Source organism: Typopeltis vanoorti, chromosome 5 (genome assembly GCF_054136105.1).
Source record: "Typopeltis vanoorti isolate ZY-2024b chromosome 5, IOZ_Tvanoo_1.0, whole genome shotgun sequence".
Taxonomy (NCBI): Eukaryota; Metazoa; Arthropoda; class Arachnida; order Uropygi; family Thelyphonidae; genus Typopeltis; species Typopeltis vanoorti.
In genome coordinates, this window is record NC_143553.1 from 161917319 (window position 1) to 161943017 (window position 25699).

General features: G+C 35.9%; 1 protein-coding gene across 2 annotated transcripts in view; it reads left to right on the forward strand.

Moving 5' to 3' along the window:
• LOC150107013 (DDB1- and CUL4-associated factor 8-like) overlaps window positions 1–25699 on the forward strand; it is a 263903-nt gene that overhangs the window by 161557 nt on the left and 76647 nt on the right. For both annotated transcript variants that reach the window (XM_090393388.1, XM_090393389.1), the window contains exons 8-9: window positions 805–912; window positions 25184–25314. In XM_090393388.1, coding sequence (XP_090249514.1) covers window positions 805–912; window positions 25184–25314 — 239 coding nt within the window. The remainder of the gene's footprint in view (window positions 1–804; window positions 913–25183; window positions 25315–25699) is intronic.

Below are 25699 nucleotides of genomic sequence, written 5' to 3' on the forward strand. Positions count from 1 at the left end.
TCTTACTTTATTTACTTGCTTAACTCTTGGTATACAATTATATACATTGCTTATCTCAGATAGTGCCTTATGAATTCCCATGCATTGTCATCTTTTCTGCACAGCTCATCTACTCAGTGTATTGATGCTATGGAACTTTTCATAATCATCCACCTTATAATTCCACATATATTATCCTTTTTTTTTTTTGGCATTAACCTTTTTTTGTTTCACCACTTCCCAAACAAGTACTCCATGATCACTCTCACAAACCAGTGTTAGTGTTAATACCTCATTGACAACTGCATCTTGTGAAGTTGTTACCAAATCCAAATGCTCCAAAACCTCTAGTTGCTTCTGTCATATGCTGCTTAAGATATTTATCCTTCAGAAATTCAACAACTCGCTCTCCTTGTTCTCCATACACTACTCTTCCTTCCAATCTGTATTCCTATAATTAGTCTCACATAGAATCACCTTCTGTTTTACATGCCCAACCAATAACAAATATTATAGATATGAAAAATATATATAATATCTTTTTCATATATATATATATATATATATATATATATATATATATATATATATATATATATATATATATATATTATGTTATATTAAGTTTTATATGTAAGAAACACACACACATAATCAAGCTAATATAAAAATAACATGGCTATTTATACATTTATTTTTCATACTTTATAAAAATATATCACAAATTCTATTTTATTTCTTTGTTGTAGTGATAAACGTTTTGAGAATTATACATATACAAATGTTTATTTTTCTTTCTTTTCTTTCTTTTTCTTTTTTAAATAGAAATTCTGGCATCATACAATGATGAAGATATTTATACTTTTGAATGCCATAACCCTGATGGTTCTCAGTATCTGCACCGTTATTGTGGACATAGGAACAATCAAACAGGTATAGTCACTATTTTGTGTGTTCAGAGCCACTTACCTACATTCTTTAGTTTTTTAAATCATGTTCTAAATTTTTTCTGTTCATCAGTTTTTATTGCTATGAATGTGCATCATGATTGTATTATTAGCCATTTTCCATAATAATAAAAATATATATATATAAAGAAGAAACGAAATAATCTGCTTTCAGAATATTACAGAAAAAAAATGTAAAGAGGAAATTAAATAATCTGCTTTGAGAGCAGATTATTTGAATCCCATTAATGACTTCATTAATTCCCGTGGCAAACTGCACTTTTATTGCCATGGATAACTCCTAGATGAATTAAGAAAAGAGTGTGTGTGTGTGTGTGTAGCCTACATAGCTGAGTCAGTTTCTGTGAGAGCCTTTGGTTAGTAAAACCTGGACTCGAATCACATCTAGAATGTGAAGAATCAGGACCTTTCAACTGAAGGTGAGTTGCCATTTGTATAGAGGCAGAAGAGGTCTCGCCCTCCTGGTAACTTGAGTTTTTCGTTCTATAAAACAGGGAAACTGGCAGAACACACACAACTGATAGACATGTAGACTATGCCAATAGTATTAATTATTCTATCAGAGCATTAATCAGATTTGAAACAAACCAAATTAGTTTGGTTTGTTTCAAATCTGATTTTCATGACAGGCCATTCAGCCTAGCATTCAAAGGATAATGGGATGGATTTAGGAAATGCTTTTTTGTGTGTTTTTGTATGTTTCTCGAATACATATTTTTTAAATTATATATTTCATTTATTCGAATAATCACTTGGACAGGATATACATTCCAAAAGACCCATTAGTATTTTGGACACTGAAATGAAACAACTAGGGATGAAAAGATATATCTTTTCATCTCTAGTGTATTTATTTATTTTTTTTTTTTAGTTTATGACTAAAAGCAGAGAGAGAAAAATCGAAACACTATTTTAATTAAGTAGACTGCCAACTAGTTTCGTCTTCATAGAAGACTTCTTCAGGTGCATAAAGAGAGAACTACCAACAAACATTGCGAAAGACAAAAAATCTATACATTAAAACATCATATTGTTTGAAGCTGTTCTGTGTATTTCTTCATTGTTGAGCGTGTGCAGGTGTTCAGGGTCTTGTGAATGCCAAAGTGGGATAGCAGCACAATGACAGTCTGAGAGATTATAGCTGAAGTTGAGATGTACTGGATTGAGGATGATTTCTTTAGACTCTACAGTTCTTTCCAGTTCATCATAGCATTGAAAGATATTTTCCGATTTGTCCCACCAAACTAGATGAATGATAGTTTTCCTCATTAGCATCAGCAGAACTCAGGACATGGTTTGACAGAGCACTTGCTCTAGTTCTGTCATATGTGACATCTCTTTTATGTTCCTCTAGACATAATTCAATGGCTTTCCCCATCTGGCCAAAATAAGGCATGTTGCAGTTGCACCAAATACAGGAAACGTGGGATATTTCAGATTGTTATGCTTTTGTTTGGGCTTACTGAGCAAGGAATGGAGTTTAAGTAGATGAATGAAAGAAGTCTGAATGTTATATTTTTTTAGAACTTTGGCTAATTTTGGCAAAACGGAACTGATATATGATAGAAATAGTGAAAAAGGCTACATATCCCTATCTTCAATATGGAGGTGGATTAAATAGTACCTTATTAATTGTTTGTTTTGAATAGAGAAAGGTTGTAAGAAAAAATTGAAGTTACCTTTCAGAAAAATGGTGTAGATAACAATTGAGAAAGAAGAAATCTGTTGACATTTTTCTTAAAGAGCTAGAGATTGAAGTTGTTGGAAAACATTTTGAAGAAGGCTGTTCTAGCGGACAGAGGTAGATGGAGTAAATGAGTAAGCGATGCAGCAGTTCCATGCATTTTCAGTACAACTGAAAATGGGTGCTGGGTAGCCAGCTGCGGCTCTTGTTTTAACAGACCCAGCGATAAGTGGAGAATTAATGTTTGCCAATTCACTGGAGCAGCAACTCATGGAAGTACCTGTAGAAGAGTCAAAGTGCCAGAACATTGTATCTGTGAGAAAGAGGTTGAAGCAAGCTTGTGAAGGACTGGTCATCACTAAGCTAATTACTTTCTTCTGGACAGCATCAAGAATTTTTAGAGAGGTTTTAAGTTTTGTGCTCTTAGAAACAGAGAAAAATGTAATAAAGCAGGGAAGTATGTAACACTAGCAAAAGAAAAAGCCATGAGAAGACTTTAAATAAGAACATAGAAAATAAATATCAGGAAGGTGGTAAAATATTCTGGAGGCTATTGAAAAAAGATTAGAAAGTACTATAAAAGGAATATGAGATGATCAAGGTAACATGAAAACCGAAGTTATTCTAGATATCTGGAGTAATTACTTTGAAAGATTGCTAAATATAACAATCAGTGACAGAATAGTGGTAAAGAAAGCACTCTGCAAAGGATGATTCAGGAATACATATCAATACTTGAAGTAGATAAAGCATTAAGAACCTGAAATGTGGGAAGACAGTTGGAGTAGATGATATTCGATCAGAAATGCTCAAATATGGAAGTATAAAAATTTTACAATGACTACACTGCATAATTCAGAAGGCCTGGTCAGAGGTTTGAATTCCTGATGATTGCAGTACAAATCTCTATACAATATATATTATTATTATTATTATTATTATTATTATTCCTGATACCTCCAAGGAGTCCGAAGACTCATCGCGGGAGGACATCTTCAACTGTCCCTACACCTTACCTCTACTACGAATCAACGCCATCTACCGCCCACCTCCAACACCACCACAACTAGTAATTTTTGTCTGTAAATTGCGTGTGTTCTGAAGGGCCGATTTGTATGTATGCGGGATGAAAAACCCGAGTTTCCGGGAGAAAAAACCCTGCTACCTCCGTATGAGATCGGCTAACTCACCATCGATTGAAATCGACCAGATAAAGATTCCTCCCGTCGCGACGAGAATCGAACTTAGGCCTATTCCAATCGAAGGGCGCAATGTACCGTCGTTCTTCCAATTGCGCTACGGAGGCATTATATATACACGAAAACACAAGGTAAAAGTATTATTTATTAAATATACTGCGATATATTTCAGTCTGAAATTAACAGAACAGTGTAAAATAAATTGCATCTATATAACTCATAATATCATACTCAATACATCTTCAGATAGGTGTAGTATCTAGTTGGTTTCTTAAGACCTTATGTCCTTATAAAATATCCTTCTCGGTCTTAAAAAAAAAAACACCTTTAATGTTGTGTTATTCAAATCAAACTTTCCCATATTTTTGTGGAAAGTTTGATTCTGATTCAAGTTAGGACCGTGAAGCATGGTCTCGGCACTTTCCATAAATAGGCATTCAAATTTGTACCGGCATCTATGTAGAAGGCATTTCAGACCAAAGAATGTTGTCATCTGCCTCTATTCTGTGTTGAGCTAATCCAGACTTATTGGATTTTTTGTGGAAAATATATGATTGATGTTCTTGTATTCTTTTTTTTTATTGGCATCCAGTTTGTCCAAAGCAGGAAAGATGGCAGTTACATGGAACTTGGTATACACCTGGAAGAGACATAGGAGAGTGTTTATCTTTAATGTTTATTAATAGGAATAAAAGTCACTACTGAATTATATTTCTTCAGAATTCTTGAAATCAGTTCTGAAATGCCAGAGGGATTGTATGGGATTGGAACCTAACGTATTGATTCCTTGTTGTTTGGGTTAGGTTTGTAGGAGTCAGATGTTGTATAGTCCTTTGGGAGAAGCCATTTAATTTCATGTATTGTTTGATAGTCGAGAGTTCTTCCTGTAGGGAAGTATGGGGAGTTGAACACTTAGTCTTAGTAGTTAGTATTTCTTCCAATTAAGCACTTTTTGATTCCTGTCTTTTGAGAAGGATGATGTGCAGATTATTGAAGAATATAATAATGTTCAGTGAAAGTGAGTTTTCTATAAACTGATGTTAAATTACCTGATGGTGAGTGGATTAGAAGAATGTCTAAAAATGATAATTTGTCTCTTTCAATTTCCATAGTGAATTTGATACAAGGATGTAAAGTATTTATAGTAGCTAAAATATTGGTAGGGTATCTATATTGGGAGACCACACCACAAAAATGTCGTCTATATATCTACCCAAAATGAACGTTATAGATGAAAAAAGGATGTCTTCTAAATGCTCTAAATAAAAGTTGGCTAAAATAGGGGAGAGTGGACTTCCCATGGCAGTTCCTTCTACTTGGTTGTAATGTTTGACAAATGAAGTATCCAGAATGCATCATAAATTTGAACAGTTTTACTATATCTTGTGGGAATATTTCAGAAAGTAGTTGTAAAGTCCCTTTGAGAGGTACATTTGTAAATAGGGATTCTACATCGAAGCTCACCATAAGATCAGTAGGTTGTATGGAGATATTTTTTAATTTGTCTAAGAAATCTGAAGAATTTTTTTTAAAAAAAGCAAGACTTTCCTCTATGTGATTTCAGTAAGTTTGCTAGATATTTGGCTATGCTATACATAGGTGAATCAATGCAGTCGACAATCAGATGGAGAGGAATGTCTTTCTTATGGATCTTTGGTAGACCATAGAACCTCTGTGTTCATGCAAAATACATTTTCAAATTTTCTATGGTGTCTGCATCTAAACTTCATCTAGAAGGGAATTTAATTTCTTAAGTTGCTGTTAGTGGGGGTGATGATCCAGTTTTTGGTAGATTGAACGATCTCGTAGTAAAAGAGAAATTTTTCTTTTTTTCTTTTATAATTTGCAGAATCCATAAGTACTGTAGTTTTCCCCTTGTCTGCTTTGGTGGCTGTTGCATCTTAGGGAATGTAAAGCTTTCTTTTCAGAAGGAGATATGTTAGATGGTGGAAACTTCGATTTAAGTAGAATGGATGAAACTTCTAAGTGGAGATTATTAGCCTCTTCACTGGAAAGGTTAAATAAGTTTTGTTCGATGCTAAAAAGGAGATCTAAATAGGTTATCTTTTTTAGAACTATGGAGAATCCATGCCCTTTTGAAAGAATAAGTGTTTCACTGTCATTCAAAGGGTATCTGGAAATGTTGATAACCCAATTATCTGGAACAGAGAGAGAGAGACTTGATTTGCCTAGCAATAAGGACATCGAGTCCTTATTGTACGTCCAAGTAAACATGGATGCGAAGTGCATATTAAAATTGTGATACCATTGATATTACATTGAAATATCTGATGGATTCGAAGCATACGAGGATGCATATTTGATCCATAATGGTTGGTAAGGTGGTTAAATGAATGTTGTAGAGCGTTTAGCCACATTAAGAACTATGTAGGAAAGTTGTGGGTCTAAGTTTAAGAAGAAAAAGTCCGGAGCTCAGCAACAAGATGAATATTAATGAAAAGCTCATGTTTAACTGCTTGGAGTTGATTGTGGATGAGAGATAAGCTGATGTTCCTGTAGATAGTATGAGCACCAGGTGATTTTATAGTCTCCTTTATCTTCGCGATGTTTGGAATAATCTTTAGGTCATAGTATTTTTTTTTAAAAATGTAATCCTAGCTCGCAGCTTACCTTGTAATACAGATAGTTTACCAGGTTTACTGGTCTTTTTAGTTAAGCTTTCTCCATGAAGGATTTCAATTCTTGTTTTTAGAGAAATTTGTACCATAGTTCTATACACTATATACACTAAAACACAAGGTCTCTTAGATCACGCACTTAACACCATACACCAAATTGATTGGAAAAATAGCTGTTCTTTACATAATTCATAAACCTGTATGATGTAAAGAACATACGATGGTATGAATGCAAATTTAAAGAAGCCTGTGAAATTTGCTCAACCATCCTAATCTTAACAATGATGGCATAAAAATCCCAAGAATTTGGATGGCACACATAGGAAAGTTTCAGGAGATAGAAGTCCAGAGCTCATCAACAAGACAATATTAATGTCAAGCTCATGTTTTTCTGCTTGGAGTTGATTGTAGATGAGAGATAAACTGGTGTTCCTATAGCTAGTATGAGCACCAGATGATTTTATAGTTTCCTTTATCGTAGCGAAGTTTTGTTTAACCCACTTAAGTTTTTCAATTTTTTCAGCAAACCCTGACTTCAGGACTCTAAGCAATAATTCAGCTCTTATTGGTCACCATCCATACTTTTTTTTTTTATATCAGAGGTCAGGCCACTAGTTTTAACAGTTGGCCAAATTAATATAACTTTGGCATACCATATAGAATGTAGTGTAGCTTATTTCTTTGTATATATTGTATATAAGATGCTAAAACAGTAGAATTACATGTAGTATTTAAGGAGAAGATAATGAAACACTTGATATAGTTATACATAGGACTAGAAACCCAACTTAAATCTTCTGGCTATAAAAGGTTACCCAACCAAATTATCGGTTTACTTTATGTAAGTAATGTTATAATGATGTTAAAAAAAGAGAGAAAACTAATTCATTTTTTAATTCTCACTATTGTTATTATCATCATCATCAGACCTCATTGGAGTAAAGAAACTCATTGTGGGAGGTCCCAGTCTCACACACACACAGCTCATTGTGACTTAAATGCATTCACTGTCTCTGCACTCACCACACTCTCAGACAATGCATTCCAATCACCCGTGCAAAAAAAAATCTACTCCTCACTTTTTTTGCACTTTGCCTACCCCAGATATTATAACCCTCAGCTGTTCAAGCAAAATGTGAATTAACTCCTCCTTTCTTCTGTTCCTCTTATCCACACATGGTATTAATTTGCTGTAGGTCTTGTGGCTCAGATAAAACACCTAAGCTAATTCATGTGAGTTATGAAACTAAGCTTAGGAAAATACTATATTACAATTGCATACGTACTTAAAATATAAAATACTCAAAAGAATAAAATATATAGAGATACTGTGGTATTTAATTAGATTGTGCCAATTTTAATTTTATATTTATAATTATCAGTGATCAATATTCTAAGAAAAATACATTTCATTTTTTTAATAGATTGTCTATTACATATGTTGTGCATACAGTATATATGTGTAATTTAATATTGAACACATTGCATAAATTTAATTTAAATGCATATATGATATGAAAATCTTACATATTTTCTCATGCATGTGAATTATGCGAGATTTACTGTTTTTAAATAAAGCTTTGTAACTATGACAAGGGATAGAATCTCACTTTTATCACTTCATGAATAAAATAAAAACCAGACGTGTGTTGTGGAGTAAAAAGAACTGCTGTGGGAGAAATTAGATTTTTGGAACTTGAAAGCAGATAATTATGAAGTCTTTCATATAGAAAGAAAGAAAAATGTTTAAAAGTTATCGATTTTTATGTTATGACAATGATGACAGAACAACTATGTGTGATGGTGGATGGTTCCTTTTTTTCTCTTTCTCTCTCTCTCCATTCATATATCCCACAGCCTGTATTCAACCCATTCTCAAGAAGGGTGACAAATCGCTGCCATCTAACTACCACCTATCTCACTCACCTCAGTCCTGTCTAAAGTAATTGAAAAAATCATCCCAAATTCCCAACTCCTACACCACCTTGAAGGCACCCATGTAATAAATGACCACCAATATGGATTCTGTCGCTGCCGATCAACAGGAGATATACTCGTATATGTTGCCCATATCTGGACAAATAGCATGGAGAAGTTTAGTGAATCTTAAGTGGTTGCACTTGATATCTCCAATGCTTTTGACTGGCTCTGGCATGAAGGCTTACTGAGCAAACTTCCATTGTTTGGTCTATCTTAGGACTTCTGTAATTGGATTGCCAGCTTTCTGTCTGGAAGCACACTGTGTGATAGTGAATAGTTGTTTATCCTCTCATCATTCAACTAATGCCGGGGTTCCACAAGGTTCTGTTCTTTCACTAACCCTCTTCTTGCTATATATCACTGTCTTACTTCAGTTCAGTTGACCTCCAAACCAATACACAGTTTTGCAGATGACAGCACATTGCACTCCTCTCTTTCATTTGATAAACCATACTCTACACAACTCACCACAACCAATAGAACATCAACCACCATTGTCCTCAATTCTAATCTCCAAGCTCTTCCCCTGGGGTTCATATAACCTTGTCAATTTCAATGCTAGTAAAATCCAGTTCTGTCTCTCTAGCATAAACACATCACAACCATTGAAGCCTCGGCTTCGAAAAAACTAGGATTTCTCTTTCACCCAACACATTACTTCACCTCTGAAAAGCCGTTACCTTATACAAATCACAAATCTGCCCAGCTATTGAATACTGCTCCAACTTTTGGAGTGGCCCCCTTAGAGCTTTCTCCAAATGCTTGACTCAATACAGAGGAGAGCAATTAGACTTATTAATGACCCATCTCTTACCAATTCACTTTCACACATGTTTAGTTTCTGCAGTATATGTATTCTATGAATATTTGCATGGCAAGTGTTCATCTGAAATAGCATCAATAATTCTCCTACTTTTTTACTAATCCTATTGGAATATATGCAGCTGCTGCTCAACATCCCTTCACAGTGCACCTTGAAACCCACAGAACAAGTTTATTTTTGTCCTCCTTCATCGCTGTACTGCTATATTGTGGAACAGTCTTCTCTCTGATGTGTTTCCCAAGGAATATAATATACAGTCTTTTAAATCAAATGTAAGCAAGTTCCTCCTTTCCCAACCCACTACCCATATACAGTACTAATGTACTATATGTTGATCAACCAACCTCTTGTGTATGGAATCAACATAATAAAATAAACTGTTGGTGGAGTGAAGATATGGATAATCTCCAGTGTGAGAGGAATTTGCAAAGCAGCATAGTAACTTGCAAGCCCAATTTCATTCTTTAAAAGATGCCCAGTGACTAATATTATTCCTATTGTTTGCTAGGAACAAGAAATAACAGAAGGCCATAAAGCTTTCTCTTAATGTTGAGTGGTGGTCAGCATTCGTTTTGATAATTTTTGGAGGCTACCGTGTTAAGAATTATTACTTTAATTTCCCATTGTTTTGGCCTTCATATTAAGGTCATCATCTGTAGTATACACACACACACACAAGATGTTATAACTCAAACAGTATGCCACAGTGACAATAATTTGAGCAACCCTTCTTCTACTGGTCTGACCTCTAGGGGGAAAATACCTATATCAAAGCTGTATCATATTTTTTATAATGTTAGAGAACAAATTCATATTATCTTTTAATACTTTTGATATAGCAATAGTGGTGGCCTACCTAGTAATTTATCATAAGTGTTTGTTTTATTAAGGCAAATCCTAGCATAATATTGTCCTAATTATAATTTATAATGAACTCTTACAAAAAAGGTTATGAGAGTTCATTATATGTAGGTAAAAGACCATCATTATTGTTAAGATTAGGGTTATTGATTAGAATTTCACAAGCCTCCTTAAATTTGTGCTCGTACCACATTTTGGCATGATGTAATGAATAGGGGGTCTTTTCAGTCCATTCTTTGCAGAGTATTCTATGCATGATATTATTATTATTATTATTATTATTATTACGGGCAACTCCAGGGAGTCATTAGACTCATCGAGGGAGGCCCCAAATCATTTTCATCACAACTATTCGACATTCATACAGTATCTATCATACCTCGCCTTAAACTCATTCACTGTCACAGCATCCACCACAGACTCAGGGAGCGCATTCCACTCATTCACTACTCTAAAAGTAAAGAACCCAGCTCTAACACCTTTACTAACCACACTTTTGCCCAGTTTCCATGGATGTCCCCTAGTCCTCCCACAACCAGCCCTGTTCTCAAAAATATCTTCTGAATTAATTTTATAGAAACCCTTCAGTAATTTGAATGTCTCAATCATATCTCCCCTCCTCCGCCTATCAACCAATTTTTGCAACCCACAAATCCTCAACCTGTTCTCATACGGTTCATTCCACAGACCTGCTATCATCTTGGTCACTCGCCTCTGGATCCTCTCCACCTCCTCCCCATCAAGAAGAAACCTAGGTGACCAAATCTGAGCACAGTAGTCGAGATGAGGTCTTATCAAGGCTCGATACAGAGGAACAATAACCTGCTTGTCTCTGCTTGTCAACGTATTCTTCAGCAACCAAGTGATTTGATGAGCTGATTTGGCCACTTTTGCAATGTGTCCCCTAAATTTCAATTCCTTATCCACCAACACTCCTAAATCTCGTGCCTCATCAATTTCCTGGAGCACGGTTCCACCAATGCAGTAAACTGCCCCCCATCTTTTCACCCCACACCATTATAAAGGTGATATTTTCCATAGTTATTAAATTGGCCAAGTGGTTAGCATATTCACTGTCCAGCCAAGAGATGGAGAGTGGATACGAATGGCTGCAGTTTTATTGTAATCTAGTTTATTTTTATTATTAGGTGCTGCTTTGCAAAGAATTTTGTTGATAATATTTTTGCCCTAGACATATTTCAATTGAGCCTGTGTAGCTCAGTGGATGTGGTGTTTGCATACCACGGTGCTTGGCCGCACAAAGGAAGATTTGGTTTCGAGTCTAGTCGGCGACTAGAGGAAATTTTTCTAAGCCTTTTTTCGACCAATTCCCGAGTTAGTCGATCTCTGGCATGGGCAAGCGGGTTTTTCCTCCCGGAAACTCGGGTTTTTCGTCCCGTAAACTCAAGAAAATCGACCGTAGAACCCACATTATTTCAGACATTAAATATATTGTGTTAGGGACCACGAGATGGCGGCACATTTGAGCCATCTCTCTTTACTGTGTACCGCTTAATTAGTGATAGCCTTGGGCCATCTATCTCTGATTGGTACCAGTGGAGATTGAACTGCCCACTCAGTCTCCAAAAAGTTAGATAGGGCTAAATGGCCTCACCTACTCCCTTATACGGGAATAAAAAGGCGTTAGCTGATTTTTTTTTTTTTTATATTTCAATGATAATTTTTAATTCATGCTTAAGTGCTTGCTCATTGGAACAAATCTTTAAAGCTTTATTTCTTAGTGGGTTAATGACACCTAGTTTTTGTGTTGGGTGGTGGTAAGAGTTCTTGTGTATATATTGGCCAGTGTGTGTAGACTTATGGTAAACATCTATGGTATTGAACACCTGTATATGTAGTTGTATGTATGTTTCAACAATCCCTCGGAAGAAGAAACTGTTGTTTCTTCTTCTAAGGGATGAGGGGTTCAGTTCCCTGCACTAAGTAAAGCTTTGCTGAGCCTATCTCAAGAATTAAAAGATGAAATGAGTCTGTAGAAAGTATCAAGTTTTATGTCTCACATTTAAAGACAGGTCACACATATACGACTTTTTTTTAACCTTATATCAGGCAGATATCATGCAGCCTTTCCTGTTATAGCCATACAGGATGTTTTGCAAATATTAGAATATCAGAACCCCTAACTCACATCAGATTTATGTAACTTAGGCTAGGTTTTACAGATTGTAGGTTGAATTCTATCCACAGGATTCATTGGAGTGACATACTTTTACATGTTAGCAGTTTAAAAATTAGGCAAATTCAGACAATTCATTAAATCCAGATTCTCATCCACTTTTCAAGCCTTGGTTCAATAGAAAATGTATCAGAGCAGTTGAAGAAAAAAAAATTCTGCTTATGGCTTGCTTCAAGAACTCCACCTTCAAAAGCATGCAACAAAAGCAAAACAGTCATCTGCCAATCTAAATCTGATTTCATAAAGGTTAACAGTAGAAAACTTGCCTCCTGTTCAAGTTGACCTTCTAGCATCACTCACTCTTCCTTGAACTCTTGCATTGATGACCAAAGGAAATTGTCTCTTACCATACCAGAAACTGACCACCATATTACTATTACTATTATTACTATTATTACGGGCAACTCCAGGGAGTCATTAGACTCATCGAGGGAGGCCCCAAATCATATTCATCACAACTATCTGACATTCATACAGTATCTATCATACCTTGCCTTAAACTCATTCACTGTCACAGCATCCACTACAGACTCAGGGAGCGCATTCCACTCATTCACTACTCTAAAAGTAAAGAACCCAGCTCTAACACCTTTACTAACCACACTTTTGCCCAGTTTCCATGGATGTCCCCTAGTCCTCCCACAACCAGCCCTGTTCTCAAAAATATCTTCTGAATTAATTTTATAGAAACCCTTCAGTAATTTGAATGTCTCAATCATATCTCCCCTCCTCCGCCTATCAACCAATTTTTGCAACCCACAAATCCTCAACCTGTTCTCATACGGTTCATTCCACAGACCTGCTATCATCTTGGTCACTCGCCTCTGGATCCTCTCCACATCCTCCCCATCAAGAAGAAACCTAGGTGACCAAATCTGAGCACAGTAGTCTAGATGGGGTCTTATCAAGGCTCGATAGAGAGGAACAATAACCTGCTTGTCTCTGCTTGTCAACGTATTCTTCAGCAACCAAGTGATTTGATGAGCTGTTTTGGTCACTTTTGCAATGTGTCCCCTAAATTTCAATTCCTTATCCACCAACACTCCTAAATCTCGTGCCTCATCAATTTCCTGGAGCAGGGTTCCACCAATGCAGTAAACTGCCGCCAATCGTTTCACCCCAAAATGCATAACCTTACATTTTGCCACATTAAACTGACATCCATTCTCCTTAGCCCAGACCTCCAATCTATCCAAATCATCCTGCAAAATTTTGACGTCATCTGCATTCACTATTGCCCTACCCAACTTCGCATCATCCGCAAACAAATGAACTGTTCCTCTCAGATCATTTCCTATATCATTTATGAACAAATTAAACAGCAGTGGTCCAAGAACAGATCCTTGTGGCACACCACTAGTCACAGGCCGTCTTGTGGACTCTACTCCCGAGTAAACCACTCTCTGATATCTCTCCGTCAACCACCCTCCTATCCATCTCACCAACCCTATGTCCATTCCCATATGCTGCAATTTACTGATTAGAATTCCATGTGGAATCCTGTCAAAGGCCTTGGCTCCCTGTTGTTTTTCGAAAAAAAGACTTCAGAAAATTACTAAACTTGGACACTAAAAAAAAAGCCCCCTTGTACTGTTGACAGCTCTCCAATTGTTCTTAAACGTTGTGCTCCAGCGCTAATACCTGTTCTGTATTGTCTCGGCAATCTATTATACATAGCTGGTATTTATTTCAATGTATGGAAGCAATCACATATTTAACCTATTTCAAAAAAAAGGAAAATAGAATTTTGCCATCAAGCTACCAACCAGTTGTCATCACCTCACTCTGCTACAGAATAATGGAGAAAGTCATCAATAACTAACTTCTCCACTAACTAGAAGCCTGCCAATTAATCAGTGACCACTAGTATGGATTCTGCCATTCAAGATCCACGGCTGATCTCCTGGCTTACATCAACACCACTGGACATCATGTGCTATGGGAAGGTTTATAAAAATTTCTGCTGTTGCTCTTGACCTTTCCAGTGCTTTTGACCATGTCTGGCATCTAGGCCTGGTAAATAAATTGCCATCCTTTGATCTACCTACCTCTCTATGTAATTGGGTTGCTAGCTTCCTCTCTGTTTACTCTCGATCATCCCTAATCCTGTTTGTAGCTTTGCAGTCATGGTATACTCTCCATTCATTTTGCTCATTTGAACAAACCTTTCAGTACATCAGGATTATCTACAACAACCAGTGCCTTAAAACATTGATCTGCATGTATTTGAAGTTTGAGGCAGTCATCGTATCTATTCTGTAGAAGAGATGTTTTTTAGAAACTGGAGTTCTTTAGCTAGTTCATCTTTGTTAGTAATGAGACAACAGCTCTTACTCTGTAATAGTGGGTAGGAGCATGTAGCTATGCCAGTATGAGTTAATTTTTGAAAGATAAGACTTTTTATTTCCTAGATTCTTTAGTTTGTTTTAAGTCTAAAAATGAAAAGTTGGATTCCAACTCATATTTAAATTTTATCTTAGGATGTTGATTATTGAGGTGCTGAGGAAATCCAAAAAAGTGAGGGTTGTTCATTTCTCCAGAATAAGATTCATATTTATGAATTTAGGGACACAAAACACACATGTTGAAAAGATTATTTTATTATTAATCAGTAAAATAATAACTTTACGTTTCGCCCCTGTATTGAGGTCATCTTCAGAAGGATACATGTGTATAAGAACAAGCTACATGCTGTTGTACTCTATACAAGTAAATTACATCTACGTTGTTAACTAATCTTTTTTCTTAGCCTGCCCTCTAGTGATTAAAAAAATAAATAAAATAAAATAAACAAAAAATAAAATAAAAACTACAATAAACTCTGCTAAAGTCCTCGTGTACTAGGATTCTTCTGGAATTATACAGTTTATATTGTTATATTACGATTATCTCCTGGATTTGTACAGTACAGGTTGCTATTGAATGTTCAGGAGTAAAAAAAAAAACCACTTCACCAAGTCTTCTTGTATTGAGATTCTTGGAATTGTTAGACCATCATTTTTATTCAGATTCGGATCATGTTTGAGCATTTCACATGCTTCCTTGAATTTCTGCTCGAACCAGGTTTTGGTGCAATGTAGGGACTTGGTACCTTTCCAGTCAATTCTGTGGTATGTTTGGAGTGCGTGGTCAGAAAGGCCGGTTTTTCCAAAATGGAGGTATTTTATGTGATGTTTGTGTTCATCCTTTCTGATTGGGATGGTTTGCCCTGTTTCCCCTATGTATGGTATGTTACATTTACAATCTATTTTGTAAACCTCTGGGTGGGCTGGGATCCTTGGAAGAATTGAGTAGGTGTCTTAATTTTGTCAGGGGTTTAAAGGTGGTTTTGATGTTGTATTTGTGTAGTGTTCTGTCTATTTTTTCTGAAATGCTTCTAACATATGTTATAGCAATAGCATTCTTGAAATCTTTTTTGTTATTAGTGGTATCTTTGTGGAGGATCTTGTGAATGGTTTTTATACTGTATCCATTTTTTATAAAGATATATTTGATGGTCTCATATTCATGGTTAAGAGCTTGTTCATTTGAACAAATGGTTTGAGCTCTGTGTTTAAGGGTGCTTATGATCCCTAGTTTTTGTGTTGGGTGGTGATAAGAAGTTTTGTGTATGTACTGGCCTGTGTGTGTAGGTTTGCGGTAAACTGAGAAGGAGAGACAACCTGAAGGAAGACGTGTGACAAGTGTGTCTAGGAACAACAGAAGAGAGTTGTTTTTTTTCAATTTTCAATGGTGAATTTGATGCGTTTGTGTTGTTTGTTCAGGTGGCTAAAGAATGTATCTAGTGCTTGGCAGCCGTGGGGCCAAATGGCGAAAATATCGTCGACGTATCTGAACCAGATTTTGGGCTTTAGGCACGCCGATTCTAAAGCTCATCGCTCAAAATCTTCCATATAAAAGTTTGCTATTGGGGGGGGAGAGTGGTGAGCCCATGGCTGTACCCTCTTTTTGAAGGTAAAAATTGTTTTGCCACACGAAATATCCGGAGCAGAGTATGTGGGCAAAGAGGGCCGTGATGTCGTGTGAAAATATGTTCTGTAAGAGTAGGATAGTATCATTGATTGGGACATTGGTGCAAAACTGACTAATAGATCTTGGTCGTTGATCTCGCACCAAAACCTGGTTCGAGTGGAAATTCAAGGAAGCGTGTGAAATGCTCAAACATGATCCAAATCTGAATAAAAATGATGGTCTAACAATTCCAATGTGGAGGACCCATCTACAACCTTCATAGCAACCACGAAGAAAAAAAATCTCAATACCAGAAGATTTGGAGTGTTTTTTTTTTTTTTTAACTCCTGAACATTCAATAGCAACCTGTACTGTACAAATCCAGAATATAATCGTAATATAACAATATAAACTGTATAATTCCAGAAGAATCCTAGTACGTGAGGACTTTAGCAGAGTTTATTGTAGTTTTTATTTTATTTTTTGTTTATTTTATTTTATTTTATTTATTTATTTATTTATTTTATCACTAGAGGGCAGGCTAAGAAAAAAAGATTAGTTAACAACGTAGATGTAATTTACTTGTATAGAGTGCAACAACATGTAGCTTGTTCTTATACACATGTATCCTTCTGAAGATAACCTCAATACAAGGGTCGAAATGTAAAGTTATTATTTTATTATTAATCAGTAAAATAATCTTTTCAACACGTGTGTTTTGTGTCCCTAAATTCATAAATATGAATGCTGATCACTGTATAACCTTAAAAGAAAGAGTCCAGAATAAGATGTTTTTCCATAACTCAGGTTTCAGATGGTATTCTTCCATGTAGATTCAGAGGAGATACATTGTTTGAGGAGTGTCATAATTTTTGCAGAAAATTTATCTAGTAGTATGAGAAACTCCATGGTCAAGATGTTGATGACTGTGTACAATAATGATGTTGCTGATGGTGAGTGTTCAGAGTTTTTATGAAAGATTGCCAGTTGTCCTGCCAAGCCTCTTACCTTATATACACACAAGTCGAGTTTGTCTTATGTACATTTTCTGATCACTATGGGAATAATTTTTATTGGATATCTTTATATGCAAATCTGTTATACTTTTAATTTAGTAATATTTTTATTTTTAAACCTTTTCTGTACAATACAATTTCACATCTTTGTAATGTGCTTGCTCCTTTGCCCTTCAGACAGATCTTATCTTAGTAATTTGCTCACTTCTTTATAATAAAGTGACAACTAAATTGTATAAAGGAAATGTCTCCAGATATCACCGGACTCCACAAAGGCATTTGAACAGGATATCACACAGAATTCTCTTACATAAATTAGAGCAAATGGGGATGAATACAAATCTGGTCATTTGGATAAGAGGATGACTGATAAAAAAAATATCAAAGAGTAGTATAGGAATAATTGAATCCAGTAGTGATTAGTGGTGTACCACAGGACTTGGTACTTGGTCCACTGCTGTTTAATTTGTACACTAATGACATGGGAAACATTCATTTGTTTGGTAATGGTGTAAAGCTGAGAATAGTGATAGTTAATTAAGGTGATAGACTTGTATGGGCAAAGGAAAATGGCTACTAGTTTTTACGTGGCAAAGTGTCAGGTCATGAACTTTGGGATGAAGTAATCTTAAGCTGTGTACTGCATTGGTGGAATTGAACTGCAGGCAATTAATGATATCAGGAATTTAAGGGTGATTGTTGACAGGGAGTTGAAGTTCAGAGAATATATTACAAAAGTGACCAAAATGGCATATCAGATTACTTAGTTATTGAAAAACATGCCAACAAGCATAGATAGAGTAGTTATTATTACCCTAGGCTTTAAGAAGGTCACATCTGCACTACTACATGCAGATCTGATCTCTTAGATTCCTTGGGGGATGAGGAAGTGTTGGGGAGGAGATCCAGAGGCAAGTGATCAGGACTGTTGTACATCAACGGAATGCTCCATATGAGGATAGGTTGAAGGTCTGTGGACTACAGACTTTTCAATAGATTCAAAAAGAGGGAATGTCATAGAAACATAAATTGTTAATTATAAAAATCAAGTGGATATTAGATCCAGCATTATTTCAAAGCTGAATGTAGAAACTATGAAAGTTTCATAAAAAATAAGTTGACCAGAGAGCTTACGGGAATACGCCCGCCAGAATTTATGAGTTGCCCTAGTGCAGACCATTTAGAAAACATGCGCACTGCCTAGGCGTCCATATATTCTCTTTCTAATGCCATCTTTTAATAAATTATTAAGATTTAAATAGGATGACACTGAGCATTTTTTAATTATATGGCAGCGAAACAAAGAGAGCAAAACAGATATTCAAATTCTATTGGAGTAGTTAGTAATGGTATTGAACAGATTTTTTGCTTGGAAGGTGGTGAATGGATAGAATGAGTTGCCAGAGGTGATTATAAGTGCTTTATGAGGGAATGAATTTAAGGAGAGGTATAAGTTGTGTGAATAATGTTTAGTGTTGGCTTCCCATGATGAGTCTTTGATTCCATAGAGTTACCTGAGAAAATATTTTGCTGGTGGTGGAGTGAAGAAAAACTTTTGTTACAACTGTCAAGCATGTTTTTTGCTGCCTGATTTTTTATTGGCAAGAGAACATTGTTTTTATTTTACTTTGAGTAAATTAAAAATGCCAAAAAATTGAATTCTTGTTTTAATCCTTTTCCAAGCATAAGCAAAGAAAGTTTGCATGTTGAAGTTTCTTCACAACTATGTTACTTGTATATGGGATCTAATGGATTCACATTAAATGCCTTAATATCCCGTAATGCAAAGCACACATCCTTTTAGCATTATAGAAGTGGCCACTACCTAGAAAGGTTCTTTTCCAAAAATTAGACAGTCCTTCAGATCAGTATAACCTCACTGAGTGACCCAAAGGATCATTTTAACTCAATCTCTCAAAGACACTCAGTGTTGGTTCTACTTAGTGACAAGTGCACCTTACCACCAAACAGAACCACTCATCTCCCAAGGAAAAGCATTAACCAAAAAGAGGCCTGATAAAGACCACACCAATAGAATCTATGCCATAGGCAAGTATCTAATGGAATGCAGTGATCAAGACCACTTCAGCATTCCCCACATCAGTGAGAGCCAGATCCAGAAAAAGATATTAAGATTGATGCCATGCAGAAATCATATATATATATATATATATATATATATATGAGGGGTGCTTAAGGGTCAAAGCTGTATAACTGAGAGGAGACCTCCACATAGCCTTTAAAGGAATGCGGAGAACCGACCAGGGCTTCTGACCTAATGTCCAATCCTCACCTTCTCGTGGTGCACCCTGTTGGGTATCTACTTTGATACTGAACGAACGAGGATGGGCTGGCAATTTGGGATTTAGCCGAACAAATTGTATTCTTATTGGTTAAACCAAAATAAAAAATGATGGTACAACATGACAAAATTTCATGCCGGCTGGGGCGTCGCCCGGTTAAACAAGGCACCCGTTGTTTTCGCCAGGGAACCAGGGCGAACAGCGAAAAGTCAGCTACTGGAACAAATCTGAAAACAAACCCCAACTCAACATCACCAGAGTTAAAGATCAGTACTATCAACGTAAGAAGCCTGAATGGCAAAGAAATGGAGCTAGCTGAGGAATTAGATAAGTACCAGATCGACATAATAGGGGTGACTGAAACAAAAAAAGACCAAAACTGGTGAGATCTTTCTGAGCAATAAATACAAAATGTTATATTCAGGCAATGACAATCAAGGAAAAGGAGTAGCCATAGTATTCAACACAAAATACGAGGCTAATCTTCTTGAATGGCAGTCAGTCTCAAGTAGAGTAATGTGGGCAAATATGAGAATGGGGAACTGGACAATGAGACTTATTTGTGCCTATGGTCCCACAGAAGGTTCTACTAAGGTAGATGTGGAGGAATTTTCTGAGGCTTTAGAAAAAGCAACTGACACAATGAAAAAGGAAAAGTTGGTCCTTGTTGGGGATCTAAATAGTAGAGTAGGAAATGATTGTGAGACATACAAAAATATTTTGGGAAAATTAGAAAAGAGCAAAGCTAATAATAATGGCAAATATCTGTTGGATTTCTGCTCAGGACATGGACTGGTTATTACTAACATCATGTTCCAACATAAAAATGTGCACAAATTCACATGGAGAGAAGAGGCTAGGAATAAGAAAAGTCTCATTGACTATGTTATTGTTGATAGTGATGTTTTCTCCCTGGTGCAGGACACCAGAGTGTACAGAGGATTTGAAATTGGAAGTGATCACTATTTAGTCTTGAGCAGGATAAAATTGAATTTCATATTGAAAAGAATAACATGTAAGAAAGTTTTAAAGCGAATAAAAGTTGAGCAGCTCTCAGATGTGAACTGTAGACTAAAATACAGAAATATTATTGTAAAGAAAATGAAAAGTTTGAGAACAGGAATCAAACCTTGGAGATTCAGTGGCAAACTCTGAAGGAAACATTGATTGATTCTGCCAGAGAGGCATGTGGTGAGGTTGAGTGCAAGGATAAAAAAAATCAGAACTCCCTGGTGGACACAGGAAGTTAAAGAGGCAGTGAAGGAAAAGAAGAAAGCATATCAAAAGTTCCTGGCAAATAAGTCAGCTTTTACTCTTACAGAATACAGAGACAAATGTAAGAAAGCTAAACAGTGTGTAAAACTAGCTAAACAAAAGTCATGGGAGGACTTTGGCAAGAATATAGAAAATAAATATAAAGAAGATGGCAAAATATTCTGGAGGTTGTTGAAGAAGCTTAGGAATGGAGGAAAGAGTGCTGTAAAAGGAATTAGAGATGATAAAGGTGAAATGAAAACAGGAGAAAAAGATATCCTTGAAGTATGGAGTAATTACTTTGAAAAACTGCTAAATGAAACAAGCAGTGATGACAGCACAGTGATAAAAAACACTGACCAGGCATGCAGTCAGGAATACATATCCATACTTGAAGTAGAAAAAGCCATCAAAGGCTTGAAATGTGGAAATGCAGCAGGAGTAGATGATATTCGACCAGAAATGCTGAAGTATGGTGGTATAAGAGTCTTACAGTGGCTGCACTGCATAGTTCAGAAAGCCTGGACAGAGGGACGAATTCCCGATGATTGGAGTAGAGCTCTCATAGTACCCATATATAAAAAGGGAAATAAAACTGAATGTGAGAATTACAGAGGTATTTCCCTACTGAGTGTTCCTGGCAAGATCTATGCAAGTATACTTGAGAAACGGTTGAGAAGAATTGTGGAAGAAAAGCTTGGTGAAGAACAAGCTGGATTCAGGCCAAATAGAGGCTGTCAGGATCAGATCTTCACTTTACGACAAATAGTCGAGAAAGCATGGGAATATAACAGAGATCTGTATTTAAGTTTTGTCGATTTGGAAAAGGCATATGACAAGGTGCCAAGAGAGAAGCTGTTCAATACGCTGCAGTTATATGGTGTCAATGCGGCATTATATCAAGTAATACTTAGTCTTTATTTGAGTTGTGAGTCAGCAGTTAGAATTGAAGGAAGTACAGGAAGATGGTTTGATGTTAAATCTGGTGTGAGACAAGGATGTACATTATCCCCTCTGTTATTCATTATCTATATGTATCACATTATGAAGGAATGTGGTATTAAACCTGATATCAAAATTGGAGATGTTAATGTCAGCTCTTTGCTTTAATGCGGATGATGTTACACTTCTAAATAAATCCGCTACAAGTCTGCAAGATTCTCTGACTAAATTGAATAGCTGTTGTAATAGATATGGTATGAAGGTCAGCAATAAAAAGACAAAGACAATGAAAATAGGCAGAATCATTGAAAATGTCAACTGTGTTGTGAATGGAGAACCTGTTGAACAATTAAAACATTTCAGCTACTTAGGCACAATTTTTACTGAAGATGGTAAACTAAATATAGAAATAGACAACAGAATCAGCAAAGCTGGTATCGTGGGAAGTCAATTGAATAAATTCATATGGAATAAGAAAGAAATTAGTCGGAACACTAAATTAGCTGTATACAAGACTGTGTTCAAACCAATTTTAACTTATGGATCTGAGAGCTGGGTCAGAAGTAAAACACTTGACCAAAGACTAGAGACCGCAGATATGAGAGTCCTGAGAAAGATTAGAGGCATGAACAGATGACATCAATGGCAATATCATATTAAAAATGAGAATATTAGGAAAGAACTTGACATTGTCAGCATCCAGGAATGCGTTAGCAGAGCTAATCTCAGATGGTATGGTCACTTAAATAGAATGGGAGAGGAAAGATTAGCAAAACAAGTGTTCTCTGCCAGGTTGGCAGGAAAACCACCCAGAGGAAGACCAAGATATAGGTGGATTGATACGGTACAAAGTGCCTTAGACGATAGAAATATAAGATCTGATAATGTTGGAGTCTTGACAAGTAACAGACTGATTTGGAGGAAAATTGTAGATAGGAAGTTAGTAATGATGTAATTTTTTCATGTAGTACTGTCATATCCTGTACACCCCTTGAGGGTACATGGCAGGAATTTGATGATGATGATGATATATATGACTATCTGTTATATTAACTCGGAATTGGGATATGTGCATATTTTTATATACTGACTTAGATCTGTGAGGTAGAACAAACATTAAATTTATTCAGAATGCAACATGTTTCATCGGAAGGTTGACTTCTTCAGGCATTAAGAAACACAGAAAGCAAATTTAAAACACTATAAACAAACATTGTGTCATTGAAATTCGACTATTATAAACTTCAGTAAACTTTGAAGTAGAGCTACAGTCCGTGTTAAAGTTCTATTGTTAGGCATCTGTGCGCGTGTGACTTCACAAGTTCGCCAGTATATGATAGCAGAGTTGAATGAGTCTGGTAAATTGTAACTAAGGTTACTGTTTATATGATGAGGGTGGTCCATAACAATTTCCTTAGATTCGACTATGCGGCGTTCTACCTCGTTGTGGCATATATGAAGGTTTGAAGTTGTTGTCCAGTTTATCTCATGTTGGTGGCCTTCATAATGAAGGTCGCCAACATGAGATAGATATATATATATACATATATATATATACAGGGTGTTCGGGATAAATTTGACATATTTATAATTAATTATATTTTTCCGTAAGTTACATGTATTAACACACACTTCTCTTCATTTAAAAGTTTGGACCCTTCTTCATTCACATACAAGATGTCAGAAAGGATGGATAGCTGGAACCCACCTGAATCATGGAAGAGAATAACTTGTATCATGATGATTCGTGCCCGCCATCAAAATAAGGATATTACGACTGCTGCCCAATGCTCCCTGAATACAGTAAAAACAATCAGGCATGAACTAGAGACTTGCAATGGTGACTACGAGGATGTAGCAAGAAGAAAGATCCCTAGCAGACGATCTGATTGCGTTCGTACAGCAGAATTCTTCGCAAATCTGCAGGAACAGGTGTTGAAGAACCCTGGCATTGGAATTCGGGCTTTGTTCGTGGAGTTGCTAACTGTAGTCAAGCCCTGGATAACAAGGGTAGCCAATGGTAGGCTGTATGTATGGCAGCAGGATTCGGCCCCTTGCCACACCTCTGGGAAAAGTCAAAAATGGTTGTCTGAAAATTTATACGACTTCACCAGTCCAAATGTTTGGCCTCCAAACTCCCCAGACCTTAACCCCATGGATTATTTTGTATGGGGCGCAGTTGAAAAAGACACCAATCGCACTTCCAGTAATACAAAAGCCCAGTTAATGGATAAAATTAAAACAGTTTTTGCGGCCCTTCCCAGGGAGACTGTAGCATCAGCTTGTTCGAGGTTCCGAAGCAGAATTGAAGCTGTGATCGATGCTAATGGTGGTTATTTTGAGTAAATCTTGTTGATAGTATTGTAATTAACTCTGCCTGTAATGTTTTTTTGTCAATTCATTAAATTTAATAGATACAAAGAAGATTTTCTTTTTCCTTACAAAACTGTCAAATTTATCCCGAACACCCTGTATATATATATATATATATTGCATATACAAGTAGTGAAAACATGTGACACTTTATTGTTAAAATAATCTGGATTAGAGCACGTTATAAAAATGTTTCACTTGGTTATAAATAAATTAAAATGCCAAGAAATTATATTTTTTAATCCTTTATCCAGGTAAGTCAAGTTCACATGTGAAATTTCTTCATGACTATGCTACTTGAATATGAAACCTAATGACTTCGTATAAATTGCCTTAATATCTTATAATGCAAAGCACTCATCCTTTTGGATATGTATAATGTTGTTCATTATTGGAACATCTACTACTCAGACCAATTTTGACCTTTATTGAGTCTTACTGGTGGGATCCAGACCCTGAAGAGATACCAAGGTTGAAGTAGCTAGAAGTATATATAAGTATCTTAGTAATGACGAAAATTCACTTGCAAACTTTATAACTTCTGCATTACTCTTCTGTGTCTTGCTCCTATCGATAAGATCTCAGTAAAGGTTGGAACTGGTCTCAGTAGCTCTTTTCATAATGCATAGCATTATATACCCAAAAAGTTTGTGTGCTTTACATTATAGGATATTAGGGCATTTGATGTGAAGTCATTAGCTTCTATATACCAGTAGTCTAGTCATGAAGAAACTTCACATGCAACCATTGTTTGCTTATGCTTGGACAAAGCATTAAACAAGAATATAATTTCTTTGCATTGTTAACTTATTTATAATCAAGTGAAAAACCTTGTTATAGTATGTTGAGGATTAGTGAATAACCAATGCAAGAATTGCTTACAATTTCAGAGTAATTGTTACTGTTATTATCATTGTTACATGGGCATCTCCATAGAGTCTGAAGACTCATCACTGAGAGGCCCACACGATATAATTTCATGACTGATAATTATTTTTATTTTAATTTTTGTAGTGAAAGGAGTAAATTACTTTGGCCCTAAGAGTGAGTTTATAGTAAGTGGAAGCGACTGTGGTTATATTTATTTATGGGACAGGGAATCTGAGCATATTGTACAATTCATGCATGGGGATGAAGGAGGTGTGGTAAGTTATTTCATTGGCTGTTACTTTACATAGTTGTATATGTATAATACAATTATATTATTAAGAATGCAATGAATAATATATAGAGATTCTCCTAATAAACATACTACCTCTAAGATTTATTTAATAGAATGATATGATGATAAAACAGTTGTGAGTCAGATTGCACTCTAGTGCATAATGGCAACTTCAGCAGTCATGGATGGCATCAGATAATTATTTGGGCCAAAAAAATTGCTGCCATCCCATAGTAGCTTTAACACATTGAATAAACAATGTGTTAAAGCACCTTCTTCATTATAGTTACCTCAAATGCTGATTAAGTTTGAACAAGGATTGGCATCATGTATGAAACTGAAACAAATAATCATTAATTTCACTGATG